The sequence below is a fragment of the Ambystoma mexicanum genome, chromosome 8 (genome assembly GCF_040938575.1).
Source record: "Ambystoma mexicanum isolate Mex_15411 chromosome 8, UKY_AmexF1_1, whole genome shotgun sequence".
In the NCBI taxonomy this organism is placed as follows: domain Eukaryota; kingdom Metazoa; phylum Chordata; class Amphibia; order Caudata; family Ambystomatidae; genus Ambystoma; species Ambystoma mexicanum.
Window position 1 is genome coordinate 494438340 of NC_090929.1, and position 17520 is coordinate 494455859.

Here is a 17520-nt window from a genome sequence, read left to right on the forward strand (position 1 = left end):
GTCTGACGGGGTCCAACTCTCGCTACGCACCTCGCTGCTCTAACGCATGCGTACCCAACACACATCCACTCCCTATGGAGTAGAGTGTACTAAAATATACCACTACTACGGCCGATTGTCCTCCCATCTTGAGGATCCGTCCTACACACCCTGTGGGCATGCAACCATGATGCAGCGTGTTCATGCATGGGTACACTAATGTGTCCTAGAGATCCTCAAACCTTCTCGTCACAGAGCCTTCCTCGTTGGCTCGCTCCTCCTCCTGAACGCTGGTGGCGATCGGGACCAGGCAGTCCTTTGCAAACTCTGCATCTGCAAGGCCTGCTTGGTGGTGTGCATAGAACTGGTCTACAGTCACCGGACCCACGGGCCCCAGGTGGGCAGCCAGAATACCCTCAGTTGGCCGAGGAAAGTTAGGATCTCACTGGGGTCTCCAAAAATGTATCAGGAGTCCTCCACAAGCATGTAATCAGCAAGATACCAGAAGTAATCCAAAAAGGAGCACACACCAGGCAAGAAGTAACGCTGTTTATTGCAGCTGGGCAACCACAAATCAAACCGCACACTGGAACAGAACTGGTTGATGAGAGCTGGCCAAACCACACACTGCGGTCAAATCTCTTCTACCACTAGTACATTATTTGCATAGTGAGAAACAGTTGCCATTAGTGTTTCAAGTTATTGAACATCCTACTAAGCTGATTGGTGGGACCACGTCAGTCCCCTATAGCAAAACATACGTTAGTTGAAGATGATTGGAGCAAACAGTCCTGCCTTTCCCCCTGTTCATCACCTCCCCAGTGATGCCACATTCCTTCCTGCTCCACCCGATGTATTCATTTTAATAAGTGATACGTAATCGTGCTGACCTCTGGAATTTTATTTGTCTGCTATTGGCCAGCACATATAGGAAAAAACACGAGACACTTTGAGGGAGACATTCACACGGCATCCGACCAATGTGGGCCCTCATGGACATCATCAAGGACACAATATACTTGTTGCCTTTCGGGGACACCAAAACTCGCCATCTGATTGGTTCTTCCCGGATCGCCCCTTCATTCCACATCCTTCTTCGCAGACCCACCTGCCAAAGGGCGAGTTGAAACCGCTGATCGTGCTGTGGGTTTGGGCCTCCCTGAACATATTCTTGTGAATTTGAATTCCACCCTGGCCAGCACCCGTAAGCCTGGTTCGCGGACCTTGTATGTATCAGCTGGTTCGTTCCCAAGAACTGCTTTCTCCAGGGAATGGGCAACTTGAATCATTCTTCAAGCCCCCACTACCGTAAACTGTCAGCGCAAATTTCTCCACATGGCCTACCAAGCAGCGCCTGTCTGTGTCACTCTCATGTGATCTACTTACCTGTGAGTGTTACTTCACACTGATGGCGCGGCGATACTCCACGTGTAATGCCAACATATTTATCCCAGACCCCCTCATGTCCCCACTTGGAAGCCCCTGCCCCAATGCTGTCCCCTAGCTTCTAGGGCCGCACGTGTGCCCTACTGTCGGGTCCTGCTCCAGCAGTCTTGCGCAGAGGTAGCACGAACACCTACCTCCCTGTTGGGTCTTGGCACCTGGGAGGGTATGTATACCTCAGGCCACCGCGACCCGCCAGGGAAAGACTGTTAGGGTCCATGGATTGGATAGGTTTGGGGTAGTTAGGGGAACCGGGTGGAGTATAGGGAGGGTAGGGTTGAGGTTATGGGTAAGGATGGGTAATAGGGAAGGTATTCTGCGCTGGTTCCTTTAGAAGATGCTGTTAACTCCGCCCATGCACATCTGCCACTCACACACTTCACAATACAGATTCTGGTTTCCAACTTTAGAACACCTAATATTGCTTAGATGTTGCCTTTTGCAATGAATACCACAACATTATCATCATGTTGCAGCTTACCTCTGATGTGCCCTCGTACACCAAGGTATTCGCCCTTATGTTCTATCAACAACATTCCCTCATGTCGTACTAGATCATTGCATTTCAATCATTCATAATACTTTAGAGTTACAGTAAATTGCACTTAGCTCTTTTCGCAGTTCGTGCAGCTCTCCCCACGGTCAGCTGTTTTTTTCCCAGAATGCCTTTCCGAGTCGTTGCGGAACTCCGCTACAAAGAAAACATTCTATGAGTTTTGCATCAAGTTAGTGCGTTTACAACATGCTACAAACTTTCGTCTGGGGACGCCCGTATATACAACCAGGTGTCGTCTAGTGCAACCACATGCTGCACGTTGTGTTACTATCACACTACCTCCATAACTTATAAATCTATGGGAGTGAACCGTGCTCCGGTAACTGTCATGAGCTTTTACGCGGACGCGGTCACTTTTCCCCAAGAGGAACGCTACACTGAGCATTCGCCTCGCTACCCAGTGATAACAAGAGAGAGGACTTATCTGGCTCTGATGGCGGGGCCTGCAGTGGAAGCTCAGGTGGGGGAACGGCCCCGCTGACGGTAGCCTGCAGGAGCTCCCGAGTTCCGTTTCTGCCTTCTCCTATGCTCCGTAGCGCAAGCAGGGGCCGTCGGGCATGGCGCGCGCATGCGCGTAGCGTTGGGCGTGGTCCAGAAGCTCCAGAAGGCCCACGAACACTCAGGCCTTCTGGGTAGTGTAGTCCCAAGCTGTCCTGGCAGTTCAAAGTGGGTTTCCTCCTGAAACCACCAGTTTTCCTGCATGTTACACAAAGAAGGCTCTTACAACAGGCATGCCTTTTCCTTCTACAATGTCTGCATGAGCATTTACCTTGTAATATATCAAATAAAGCCTTATTGCCTCCTTTGCTGCTGCTAGCTACTTGTTGGTTCTTGACAGTACCTCCCCTCCCTCCGGCAGGCCCAGGCTTGGTAGGGTGTTTGCGGTGATAAGCCCGCAGGAGACGAGGGGCATGAATATGCTGTGCCAACTCCCAAGAGCGTTCCTCGGGCCCATACCCCAACCAGTCCACCAAATAGTACAGTTTACCTTGCCGGAGACGGGAATCAAGTATCCCCTTCACCTGAAATTCAGGAACGCCATCTACCATCACGGGGGGTGGCCTAGACTGGCAAATGGATTTTGGGGCTGGTTTTAACAATGCCACATGGAACACTGGGTGCACACGCATCTGTGGTGGCAATGTTAAACGGATCGCCCTAGGTTTATTATCTTTTCCACAGGGAACGGTCCTATGATCCTGGGCTGTAATTTCTGAGGGCCTACTAAAGCGAGATTACGTGTGGCTAACCATACCCGATCTTGTATCCCTCTTTCTATCTGCAAATGACTTGTATTTTTGTTTAGCTTTTTCCAAATTAGAGTACACACTCTGCCACACACTCATTAACTGTTCTTTGTGCAATTGGGCTGCTGGTACCATGTCTACCAGGGTAAGGGGGACAGGTTGGAATCAGGGATGGTGACCATAAGTACTAAAGAAGGGAGTTGCTTTAGTGGAAGAGTGTATAGCGTTGTTATACGCCAATTCTGCTAACCAAATCGTGTCTACCCATGTGGATTCATTGTCGAATGTCATACAACGTAGATATTCCTCTAGAGTTTGGTTGACTCGCTCAGTTTGCCCATCAGTTTCTGGCTGATAACTAGTTCACAACCTCATGTCAATTCCCACTGTGTTACAAAAAGCACGCCAGAAGCGTGATGTAAATTGTGTACCCCGGTCAGATATGATATGCTGGGGTATGCCGTGAAGGCGCACTATGTTTTGGAAGAAATGGTCCACTAGTTCCCTAGCTGAGGGGACCCCCTTACATGGTATAAAGTGGGCTAATTTAGTCAAGGAGTCAACCACTAGGATGGTGGAAAAACCGTGATTCATGGGCATGTCAACTATGAAGTCTAAAAATATTGTATGCCAAGGCACAGGCGGTGTGGGTAGTGGTTGCAGTTTTCCAGCTGGTTTTTGGTGATACGACTTGTTCCTAGAGCAGTTCTCACATCCCTGTATGTAGCGTCGGACATCCTGCTTCATCTGAAGCCACTAGAAGTGTCGAGCTACTAATTCACTAGTTTTTGTTGCACCAGGATGACCCACAAAGGGTGAGTCATGACACCATTTGATAGCCTGCTGATGAACTGCTGGAGTGGGAAGATACAGTGTGTTGTCCTGGAAGGGGAGCCCATCTTTGACAGTGCGTTTTTGCCCAGGCTCACTCCTCTGGGATAACTCCTGGGCTGACACAGACATCCTGATGCTGTTAAACATATCATCGATTACAACACTGCCTATGACGCGTGCTGGTGATATTATTAGTTTTGGTTCTTCTATGACTGGCTTAGGATTGGGCTCTGGTTAACGAGAAAGGGTGTCGGCTTTCTTATTTTCGGTTCCTGGGCGGTAAGTGACCACAAAATCAAAATCGGCAAAGTACATAGCCAACCTCAGTTGCCTTGGACTGAAAGCTCTAGCTGACTTTAGGAACTGTAGATTTCTGTGGTCCGTCAGTATAGTGATGGTATGTCGGGCCCCCATGAGATAATGACGCCATTCAGCAAACGCTGCCCTGATAGCTAGCAATTCCCGATCGGCGATCGCATAATTTCGCTCTGCAGGGAGCAAACTTCGTGAGTAGTAGGCCACTGGATGTAGTTGCCCAGACCCATCCCGCTGTGATAGAATTGCCCCCAAGGCATAACTAGAGGCGTCAGTTTCTACAATGTAGGGATGTGCAGGATCTAGATGTAGCAAGACAGGGGCTGTTACGAAAGCCTTTTTTAAAGCCTGAAACCCCCATCTCCGCCGCGTCATCCCAATGGAATTCTAATCCCTTTTTTAACAACCGAGTAATTGGTTGTACTCTCTTGGCAAACCCCTCTATAAAGCGCTGATAAAAGTTTGCGAAGCCCAACACGGTTTGTACATCTCTTACTGATTTGGGGGCAGGCCAGTCAGTGATTGCTTGCACCTTTCCTTGATCCGTGGTCACGCCCTCAGGTGACAGGATAGATCCCCAAAATTCCACCGTGGTCTGGTGAAACTCACATTTCTCCAGTTTGGCAAACAACTGGTGGTCTCTTAGGCGTTGTAGGACTGCCTTGACATGTTCCTGGTGTTCCTCTAAATTTCCAGAGTAGATTAATATATCGTCTATGTAGACTACCGCAAAGATGTCCAAGTACCCCCGTAGAACCTCATCCAAGACGTGCTGAAAGGTGGCGGGTGCGTTACAGAGTCCGAATGGCATTACCTGGTATTCATAAAGTCTGAATTTCCTTCTAAAAGCGGTCTTCCATTCGTCTCCTTCATGCACCCTTACCAGATGGTAAGCACCTCATAGGTCTAACTTTGTGTAGATCTTGGCATCACGTACTTGGTCGAATAGTGTAGGTATTAGGGGTAGGGGATATTGGTTTTTCACCGTTATGCGATTTATTGCTCTGTAGTCTATACAAGTCCTTAAGTCTCCGGTCTTCTTGGGGCCGAAAAACAAAGGCGACGAAACTGGAGAGGTTGAATGGCGAATAAACGCATTGGCTAAATTAGTCTCTATGTAATTTTTGAGATGTTCGTTCTTCGCCTCTGTTAGTGCGTAAATTCGACTGCACGGTAGAGCCGCCCCAGGTTCTAAGTCTATGCGGCAGTCGAACGTCCGATGTGGCAGTAAAGTTTCAGCCGCAGTTTTGCTGAAGACATCCCTAAATTCTTAATAAATCTCTGGTAAGGTCTTGTCCGTACTTCCGATTGTATGTTTTGTGTCTGGCTTTAACTGGTTCCAGTGGCTTCCTTTTGCTGAACGACAATTCTGGGTACAATATGCCGAAGGAAACCTCAATAAACCTTGGGTCCAATCCACCAGTGGGTTGTGAAGTCTTAACCAGGGCAATCCCAGGATAATACCAAACTGGAGTGCTGCTATAACATCGAATTTGATATCTTCGTAGTGCTGTGGGGCGCATTCTAAATGCACTAATACGGTTTGTTTCTTTATGGGTCCCGAAACCAACGGTGACCCATCTACTGACTTCACTTCCTCTTCATGGTCCTTGTAGACTAGAGGTACGACCAACTTGGATGCTAATTCTTCATCAATAAAGTTTCCCGTGGCCCCCGAGTCAACCATCAAAGAGGTGGTTACTTGCTGATTTTCCCAACCAATATGGCCCGGGACAGTTACATGAGTCACTAGGACTTGATTGGTGTTTGCTAAATAACTTGGGCTGTCATTCAGCTGGCTCGCCTGGGCCACCCTCACTGGCGAGCTTTCTCGTTTCCCGACTGTTCGCTCTTGGATTTGGAGGGGCATTCACGGACGAAATGCCCTGCTTTCCCACAATACAGACATAGCTTCTCACATTGCCTCTTTTCTTTTTCTTCTTTAGTCAGTGGACCACGAACGGATCCTATCTGCATTGGTTCTTCCATTGGTTTCTCAGTTTTGGGGGACTTTTGGTGGTCTAATCGTATCATAGGCCTCTGCTCCCACTTTTTACGATCCTACCTCCCCTCACTCTGTCGTTGGTCCAATCGTAGGGCTAGGTCTATCATGGTAGTACATGAGTTGGGCTGTGGGTCTACCTGCGCAATAAGGTCCTTGATTTCATCCTTCAGCCCTTGATAAAACAGTGACATGCGTTTCTCCTGAGGCCAATCTGCTTCCACCGCCAGACGATTAAAGGTGGTAATGTAGGTGACTAGATCCTTTCCACCCTGATGCAAGGTGAGTAGCTCCCTGTCTTTTAGCAATGCGGCTGACCGACGATTAAATATTTTGCTAAATTCTTCCAAAAAGGTGTCCCAATTGTACAACAACCCATCGTCCTTGCTTACCAGAGGTGTAGCCCATGACGCTGCATCCCCAACCAGATAAGAAATTACAAAAGCGGTGCGTGCTTGGGCTGTACGAAATATATTTGGCTTGGTTAAAAAGTGCAGCTGAAATTGCATCAAAAACTGATTAAACCTTTGTGGGTCCCCATGGTACCTCTCTGGTGGTGCTAATGGCAGTGGGGGCTCAGCGGTGACTTGTACCTGCACTGGGGTAGGGGGAGTAGGATCCCTAGGCAAGGGGGTTGCTTGGGCGGTAATTTGGACCGTCAGTGTATGCACCTGACTGGCTAAGTTCACGTAATCTTGTCTTGTAGCATGCAACTCAGCTTTGAGTTCTTGTAAGGCTTCTAAAACCTCTTCCATGATGGTTGTGCTACCCGGGCGCTTGACTATACGTGGGTTTGCGCTTCTGTCGGGTCCTGCTCCAGCGGTCTTGCGCAGAGGTAGCACGAACACCTACCTCCCCTTTGGGTCTTGGCACCTGAGGCCACCGCGACCCGCCGGGGAAAGAGGGTTAGTTGTCCATGGATTGGATAGGTTTGGGGTAGTTAGGGGAACCGGGTAGAGAATAGGGAGGGTAGGGTTGAGGTTATGGATAAGGGTGGGTAATAGGGAAGGTATTCTGCGCTGGTTCCTTTAGAAGATGCTGTTAACTCGCCCATGCACATCTGCCGCTCACACACTTCACAAGACAGATTCTGGTTTACAACCTTAGAACACCTAATATTGCTTAGATGTTGCCTTTTGCAATGAATACCACAACATTATCATCATGTTGCAGCTTACCTCTGATGTGCCCTTGTGCACCAAGGTATTCGCCCTTATGTTCTATCAACAACATTCCCTCATGTCGTACTAGATCATTGCATTTCAATCATTCATAATACTTTAGAGTTACAGTAAATTGCACTTAGCTCAGTTCGCAGTTCGTGCGGCTCTCCCCACGGTCAGCTGTTTTTTCCCCGGAATGCCTTTCCGAGTCGTTGCGGAACTCCGCTACATAGAAAACATTCTATGAGTTTTGCATCAAGTTAGTGCTTTTACAACATGCTACGAACTTTCGTCTGGGGACGCCCGTATATACAACCAGGTGTCGTCTAGTGCAACCACATGCTGCCCGTTGTGTTACTATCACACTGCCTCCATAACTTATAAATCTATGGGAGTGAACCGTGCTCCGGTAACTGTCATGAGCTTTTACGAGGACGCGTTCACTTTTCCCCCAAGAGGAACGCTACGCTGAGCGTTCGCCTCGCTACCCAGTGATAACAAGAGAGAGGACTTATCTGGCTCTAATGGCGGGGCCTGCAGTGGAAGCGCAGGCGGGGGAACGACCCCCCTGACGGTAGCCTGCAGGAACTCCCGAGTTCCGTGTCTGCCTTCTCCGATGCTCCGTAGCGCAAGCAGGGGCCGTCGGGCATGGCGCGTGCTTGCGCGTAGCGTTGGGCGTGGTCCAAAAGCTCCAGAAGGCCCACGAACACTCGGGCCTTCTGGGTAGTGTAGTCCCAAGCTGTCCTGGCAGTTCAAAGTGGGTTTCCTTCTGAAACCACCAGTTTTCCTGCATGTTACACAAAGAAGGCTCTTACAACAGGCATGCCTTTTCCTTCTACAATGTCTGCATGAGCATTTACCTTGTAATATATCAAATAAAGCCTTATTGTCTCCTTTGCTGCTGCTAGCTACTTGTCGGTTCTTGACACCTACGCACGTTTATTACAGCCGTCAATGATACTCTGTCCTCTGGCATGCCCCCTCATGTTTCCCATATTCCAGCAGCTGGCAGGTACGGCCCCCTGGACAGTGATTCATCAGCGCCTTTACTACATTATCTTCCATTTGTATAGCACCTCCTGCCATAGGTTATGGGGTTGGAGCACTTTGCCTGTTCAGAGGCAAAAGAAAAGCATGACAGAGCATGCAGCAATGTAGAAAGGAGCAAAGCCTTTATTATAGTTGGGGAAAGGGGCGAGGATAGATAAGAGGCTCTGGAAGGCATGTAGAGGAAAGATGGAACAGCTATTTGTGAATTGGGCCGAATTTATCGTGGTACTCAACTATATTCTATGGTATGCAACATTTCGAAGGAGAGATGTGTTTGCAGCACCTGCTGGGTTATGTCTGAAATGTGGTCACTCCGTTAATTAAGCATGTATGTGGCATGCACCTAGGGGTGATGGCTGTGGAATAGCTTGGCCGAAATCGTGTGGGGGGCCTTCACGAGTCAAGGATGCAATGCGATGGGGGAGCTGAAACAGAGTAAGAATCCCGAATCCCTCAAAGAGGCGTCCCTGGGGGGGAGGGGGTGGGATGGATGAGTGGGCTATAGCTATAGCCCTGGGTCTTTTAATTGTAGCCCCAGGTAGAAGATCAGGGGCTACAACCAAAAGGCTAGCTAGCCCTGCGTCCCGACACGTAGCCCCGGATCTTTTCTAGACCAAGTCACACCCAAGTCACACCCTTTGCACTGCACCTCGGGTGGCATGTTAGCGCAACTCCAACTTACGCACGTCCATGAAGAAGAGAGGGAGAGTCCATATGGGTCTGCAGTGTCCATCGTGCAGTGCACGCACAGAGATTCAGTGCCTGCGCTTCCAGCCAACTGCTGGTGGACGTGAATCAAGGTGGGTTGTGCTGGATACAGCTGCATAAGGCAGTGCCTGTACACGCCCTAAGGCTGCTGAGTTGCAAAGAAGGGCTGTTCATACTGTATGACGTGGTCATTGGAAAGGAGTACTGCATTATAGTGAATGAAGTGGGATCAAAGTGTCTTACCCGCAGTACGGTGTGCTTGTATTCTTCCTCTTGCTTTTGTGTGACCAATCAAAGGTCTGGAGTTGGTGAGAGGGACAGCAGAGATGTTCTAGAGAGTCTGGGGGTCTGAGGTGGCCTCTTGCAAATTGCCAGAACCTAGGAGGGAACCTAGGAGGGCATTAAAGAGAGCTTCCAGGCATTTACTGTAGGTAAACGCTGTCTTTTGGAAAGAATAGGGTGCTGCCGGCTCACTATACAACCTCGGTCAGTTTAGGGTGCATTAGACCGTATGTAGGAAAAGGTCTTTTTAATGAGTCAGTTATGTGAGAGGGGGGTTAAGCTCTCCGTCCTTCGACAAGCGCTGCGATTGTTCAGTTTGTTAGTAGGCGGGGGAAGAGATGGATGTGTTGGCTTCTAAGGGGATTGACTGAGAGGGCTCGTAGAGGTGAGGGGGGAATGGAGGGAAGATGGCAGGGCAGGTGGGCGGTATGGGTAGGGTAAGCGTGGGTTGGACAGGAGGCCTAGAGAGGGTGGAGAAGGTGGGCATGAAATGGTGCTTATATCTGTGATTGCCAGGAAGGAGTTGAGTTAGATCCACAGGTTTATACCTCAGGGGGTGGTTGGGAGCAGCCAGGTTTTGAGGGCTTTCCTGAAAAGGAGGTGGTCTTCTATCATTCTCGCATTTGTCGTACCCTTATTAGTGTTATTATTTTGAGCTGTTGTGGCCATTGTGCCAGACTTCATGCATGGGAGGGTGGGAGCAGGGCGGTGGAACGATTTTTGCCACCAACATCAAAATGCAATGTCACCTGCCCCTTCTCAATCACTCTACGTTGCCCCGGAGGTCCACCCCCTTTTCGTAGTCTGGTTTTAAAAAGCGCACGTTTCAAAACTGAAAATTGGTTCCACCCCAACCTACTAAAGAATCAGGGTTACCACTACCTACACTACCGGCAATGTCAGCCCTCAGTCAGCCAATGTGCTGTTACGGGGAACTAGCAGGGCCGATGACGTCGCAATAGATGTAAAAACTCAACCAGACAATATCAAACGAAGCGACATTCTAGAATCCTTATGGGTAGTGGTTGTTGGCAGTGCAATTGTGGGTAGGTCTGAATGTATGTATCTTTTTTATGTGAAAATAACTTGAATTATTTCATTTCATGCGATAAACCTGTCCACGAAAGAGTTCTTATAAAACATTTCTTTTCAAATCATTAAATTATCTGTCAATTGAATAAATTAATACTTCAAAAATGCCTTTATGTGTTTTTGTGTGACCTTTGCCCCCTCCCCAGAATACACCCCCATTTTACCTGCCTCAACTGTGCTTTTTTTGCAGGGAGAAATTGTTGCGCCTCGTGATGTGGCGATAGCACCTCATGATATGGTTAATCCACCTCAAGCTTTGGACGCAGGGCCTCATGCTTTGGGCACCAGAGCGTCAGATATCCAGAATGCTGCCTTCCAGTTACCCAAGCACCTTCGGGCAAAACGCTACACCCTGACTCCGGCTAACTTGAAATGGGACCACCTAAACTTGACCTACAAGTAGGTGACAGGTGTGCAGAATGTGCTATCCAGAACAAATAGACTCGAGCGCAGTCAGTGTTCGCTCTGTTTATTAGATGTACAGAGTTTGCCTGTGGCTAAGCATCGCCAGTTCTCATCTCTCTGCCAGTTAGCCGTTTGATTAACATTCCACATTCCAGCTCCAGGTAGGAATGGAATGGAATGTGAAATGTGACGACGTAGCACTGCACATCTTTTCTTTTACCAAATTTGCTGAACAAAAGTAAAATGCATAACATTGAAATTCTCGCAACCCACCGAAAGAGCATAAAACATAACACACAAATGAACCCAAGAACTACATAGAAACTTTACACAACCTAACTACATACATTTCATTTCATATCCTTTGTCCACACTGGTGGATTGGTCACTCTTTTCCTCCTACACCCTCGCGTACACTCCTCGCCAACACTGTCATCGAAAACTCTCCATGCCTTGGCATCTGAGCCCCTCCCAGACGGTCGTCCATCACATTTGCTCTGTTGACCACTCCATCCCATGTGACAGTTGACATGTTGCTAGAACACATACTTTGTTCCTTCCTCCTGATTGTTCTGTCATACCGCCACTTCCTTACCCTATCCAAATTCCAGATAGGACCATTTGCTACCCTAACTGAGTTCTTTTATACTTCCTTGACTTCTATTGAATACGTAACTTTAGACAACCCCTTCTTCACCTCACACCTTTCTTGATTCTCACCCAATCTCCCCTTTCCAACAGCTTCACATGAACCCCTTTACTGCCCTTTCTCCCTGCATACTTCCCTTGACTTTTTAAAATACATTCTCCTACTCGCTCATGGCTGAACACCTCGCCACCACTCATCTCATTTACCCAGCTGGGATTAAGTTTAATATTGGGCTCTCGCCCCGCATCAACTTGAAGGGCGACACTCTTGTAACGCTACTGACATGCATCCAAATGCTCCTCACTCTCCCAGCAACTGCTGCTTTGACATCAATGCCATTGCTGACTTCCTGTTCTATAGTCTCCACCAACACACGATTACACCTCTCCACCAACCTGTTGGATTCAGGATGATATAATGCAGTATATTTACACTTAATTGCAAACTCATTTGCATATGCACTAGTCTGCTTCCCCTTGAACTGTCCCCCTTGTCAGTCATGACAATTTTCGGATATCCATCTCTTCTGAAAACCTGTTCTAAAAACTTTATCACCTCTTCTTACCCCGTATCCCTCACAAATTTCACCTCTATCCATTTCGTAAGAAAGTCGACAACGACTAACACAAACCTCAAATCCGGTCATTAAATGTAATATGGTCCGAACACATCTATCCCGATTTGCTTCCAGGCTCCACTGAGAGCCGCCACCGGTTTCACCTCCGATTTCCTGACCTTACTGCGTTTATCAGAGTTCCCACACTCCCAACAATCCCTCATGCACCTCTAAATGTTCTCATCCATAACAGGCCACCAATATCTTTCTCTAAGTATGACTATGGTAAGCAAGCGCTATTACATCGGTTCTCATAACTCTTGGTGGCACCAATTTAATTCCTCTTAACAGGAAACAATGCTCTACCGAATTCCTCCTTGACCTCCCAACATTCTACTAAATCAACCCTGACTTGTTGTTTAGACGGCCAACCCATAGAAACATACCCCATCTCTTCCTCCCACCTTTCTTTCTTAATGGCCTCTAAAATCACTGTAACAATATCATCCTGTCCATCTTCATCTTGACTCACTTGTAATACTGCGAATCTTGGCAGAAAAATCTGCCACCTTATTACTAGACCCTGGAGCATACCTCACTTCGTAATCACAGTTTTGCATCATCAGCTAGAGTCTCGCTAAACGAGGCAAAGCTCTGTACATCCCTTTAACCATCCATACTTCTACCATTGGTTTGTGGTCAGTGTTTATCACAACACGATTTCCCCACATATATTTCCTATAGTAGTTTGCACCCCATACACATGCTAACGTTTCTTTTTCTATGACTGAATATTTCATTTCAGTCCCAGTCAATCTCCTAGATGCGTAACCGATCGTTCTCTCTTCTCCTTCCAGCCGCTGTGATAAAACAGCTCCTAATCCTCACCCACTGGTATCCCCCATTACCTTCATAGGCTGACCTAGAAGAAAACCTCCCAAATGAAGCGCCTTACACACTCCATTCTTAATAATCTCCATGGCACTTTCACACACAGCAGACCACTCACAAACTGCCCCCTTTGTCATTAGTTTTCTCAGTGGTTCTCTGAGGCCCACAACATTTTTTATAAACTTGTTATAGTATTCTGCTAATCCTAAAAAGGATCTCCATTCTTCCTTATTACTTGGTTCAGAAGCTTCCTTGATAGCTTTTATCACGTATTCCTTAGGATTGTACCCTTGCCCACTGACTATATAGCCTACATACTCCACTTGGTCTTTTCTGTACTTGCACTTGCTAGCTTCAATTTTCAACTGCCTTTCTTGCAATCAGACCAAAACCAACTTTCTCTCATCGTGTTCCTCCTTCCCCTTCACTAAAATGTCGTCCTGGTACACCATAGTTCCTCTTAACCCCTTTAACACTGTCATCATAATCCTTTGGAACACTGCTGCTGTAGACGCAAGTCCAAACAGCATCGTACAATACTGGAACAATCCTATCTGTCTGATAAATGTGGTAAGATCTTGCCAATCCTCAGTCAATGAGTTCTTGTGATATGTAGTTCAGAGATCAAATGTAGTGAACCTGTTAGCGCCTTGCATGCAGTTTAACATTTCCAATAATATGGGAAGTGTATACTTCTCTACTCTAATGTTCTTATTCATGTCATGCAAGTCCACACACAATCAAACCTTCCCATTCTTCTTTTTTGCCACCACAATGGGGCTGATGCATTTCGCTGATTCAATATTCCAATTACTCCTTTATTCCTTAATCTAGACAATTCTCCTTCAACTTGTTCTCTCAAGGCCATTGGTATGGGTGTATGCCTATGTGCAACTGGAATCGCTCCAGGCTTCAGCACAATTCTAGTCTCAAACCCCTTTTATTTTCCCATACTTCCTTCCTGACCATTTCTGAGAGTGTTTTGTAGATCTTCCTGTGCAACTGGAATCACTCCAGGCTTCAGCACAATTCTAGGCTTAAACCGATTTTATTTTCCCATACTTCCTTCCTGACCATTTCTGAGAGTATTTTGTAGATCTTCCTTGTTTGCATTAACACTCAATGCCAGTTCCACTAAACATAGATCTAACCTGATTTTTAATGCTGCTTGGTTCTTCCAACCCAAAACATGAACTCCATTTTTCGCCACATAAATCTTTATCTCAGCTACTCTGTTCTTGAATTCAACCGTGGAGCTGAGTCATCCTTCCATTTGTATTATTGAACCGTTGAATCCTCCTGCATTCTTTATATCTGGTTCTTCAAACTTGCTCGCATTCCTTTATCACTTAATTCTTGCCATTTCTGACAGGTTATGATGATGCATGGTGAGCAACTGTCAACTATAACCATCACTTTCCAAATCTCTATCATTATCTTGCAACTGGGGCGTCTTAACTGATCATTGTGGTTTCCCATCTCTTGAACCTGCACCATCACTACTCGATCTTCCTCTGACTCTTCATCTTGGACTGCTGATGCCCTGTCTTTATTTTGACACACTGTAGCAAAGTGCCGCCGCCTCTTGCACAGCGTACATATTTGGTTCAGCGCAGTGCAATATATTGAACTGGCGTAATGTCCGATCCGTCTGTATCCAAAACATCAGTTATGACCAACATCTTCTGTCCCCCTCTTTGGGAAATATTGTTTCTTCCTCACATCTTTCGATAGTTCAGCCCTTGTTGTCTCCTTTTCCTTCACAACACCCTTCTCCTCCTGTTCCTTCCTCACTATATTTACTTGTTGAGTGCCGCTCTTATTTTTGTTGCCTTCAGCTTTCGCTTGAACTGCCTCGTTTTTCTTCTCCTTTATCTCTTTCGAACACAATTGAGTATGTATGTTCTTTTGCTATTGTTGCCTGCAATTAGGGATCTCCACACATCCACAGCCTCTCCTGAATGACCGGATTATTGGTGTGTGTAATTATTTGATCCCTTATGAACTCTTCCATGATAATTCCATTGCCAAATCTACATTTTGGCGATGGTATCTTTAAGGAGGACACATATTCCTCAATCATCTCTCCCTCCCTCTGTGTGCGAGAATAAAAATGTTATCTGTTAATCGCCACATTCGTATCAGAGATGTAATGTTTGTCTAATTTCCTGATAGTCCTTTAGTGCTCATCATGTGTCCAGCTTCACCTTCGCTCAATATTGGTAGCTCCCTATACTTGCGTTGACCGTCAGGTCCCAAAGCATGCAACAGTAGTGAGCTTCTTCTGTGCATTTAAACCCTCGCCAAGGGATTGGTGGATCTCCAGGGCTAGCTAGAAAATGTATGGGGGGGATGAAATGGAATGCATCTCAAGTAATGCCAACAGAACCTTAAGGGATTTACATGAAATTCCAATATGCTTCAATTATGTGTCATGAAATTCCTTATGCACTCAATGCTGTTTACAATATCTGCTGCAAGTTTGTTTTCCTTTTTCGACAATTGTGTACTGCACCTTGGTGACTGTGTACACGTCAATTGTCTTTGTTTAAACCCATTTCTACGGCAACCCAAGATGGCTGTCGTATGTTGCTACACGTTGGTGTGTTCTTTTTTCCAACGTGGACCGACACACAATCACGTCTCCGTCCTCTGACATGAAATAGCCGTTTTGGGGCCCGTTTCTCCCTCTGTTCCGCCCCACGGACCGGCTTTTTGTAGTGGGGACCAGGACGCTTACGTCACTTATCCAGCCTCTATTCCCATGAAGAGTACTCCTCTGGAGTACGCTGCGGTTCCTAGATTGCAGGCGCTCGTTGCCAAATGTATCGCATCCCGAACAAATAGACTAGACCGTAGTAAGTGGTTGCTCTGTTTATTAGACTTAAAGAGTTTACCTACACTTAGCGCTCCGCCTCCTCTCACGCTTAGCCATTTTATCCACATTGCATCTCCAGGTAGGAATGGAATATGGAATATGATGACATAAAAGCACACAGAACTTGTAGTAACCTTATGCAACACGCATGGTACAGGGAATGTTGATGCAGTTATAATAGGTTATGAAATAATACTATGCAATTCTATGGTCAATACATACCACCACAAGCCTTGGATAACATACCTCAGCATGGGCATTAGCCCCTCACCACTGATATGAGCCAGATATCCCACCCATCTCCCAATGATATCATGAACCTCAGACACACTAAACAAGAACTAGTAAGCATGAAAGATGGGTCACTGTGTATTCAACAAGTTGTGCAAAATGACACGCCATCATACACTCCCACTAATAGTCCACTCGTCAATAACCAGATGCCCCAACCGGCCCTTCGGTGCACCAAAACAACAAATACTCATACCCAAAAAGGAGAGACACAATCAGAAATACCTGATTTTAACCCTTCAACGGAAGCCAGATCAAAGAACCCAAACTGATACAACAGTCAGATACAACAGTTGCTGGTAGTCACTAAGTGAGGGGTCTGCAACCTTTCCTAACATTCTGACCTATTACACCCATGATCCCCCACCACTGACTAGGCTGGCTAAGGCTATTGGCAGTTGTAGTCCAAAACATCCGGCGAGCCAAATGTTGCAGCCTTGCACTAGGTCATATGAAGGAACACAGGACCCACTGAACTGTATATGAACCTACCACTGGAAACGTGGACCTAAAAATTCAACTTCCCCTCCCCCTTGCCCCACCAACCCTGTCTTCACACTCCCTTTCCAACTTTCCCTCCCACCATCTTCCAGCTAAGACACACTGGCCAGTCGCTGGGCCACTCTTTCAGCCCCCCCTCCAGAGGCCATAGCACTCTTATCTGATCTACCATCCTGCCGCACTACATTCCCACACGCATAGGTAGTACACAACGGAGCAGCGCATCTTTGAGGCGTGGAACACGTTTTCCACATGTGCAGCTCGCCCCGATTCTCGCCGGCACACAGACAGCAGGCACTTCCGAATCTGCACTCAGCAATGGCTACTTATTCACACCCGCCTCTCTCTGGGCTGCGGCTAATTACCCCGCCTTCACTCTCCGCTCTCCTATAGAGCCAAGCGCCAAGAGACCATCACACAGGCAGAAGTCGCTCTATACAAGACTGAGTTACATTACACTGCATTGGTCATTCTATTCTTTTAGGCGAAGTGTTAAGTTGAGGTTTGTGGTATACAAGACTCAATTACACTATATCACACAGTGTTAAGCTGTGCTGTGAGGTCTTGCTTCGCTGCGCTGCGCGATAAAGCTATGCGAAGGTAGCCTATGCTGTATTTGTTTTGCTTTGCTATTCCCTTCTTTTTCTACACCAAGTTGTGTAATACTACATTATGCTG

The 17520-nt window shown here is 47.0% G+C and overlaps 1 protein-coding gene across 1 annotated transcript in view; it reads left to right on the plus strand.

Annotated features, from left to right (window-relative positions):
- MMP23B (matrix metallopeptidase 23B) overlaps positions 1-17520 on the plus strand; it is a 203187-nt gene that overhangs the window by 23214 nt on the left and 162453 nt on the right. The window contains exon 2 of the mRNA XM_069610146.1: positions 10862-11070. Coding sequence (XP_069466247.1) covers positions 10862-11070 — 209 coding nt within the window. The remainder of the gene's footprint in view (positions 1-10861; positions 11071-17520) is intronic.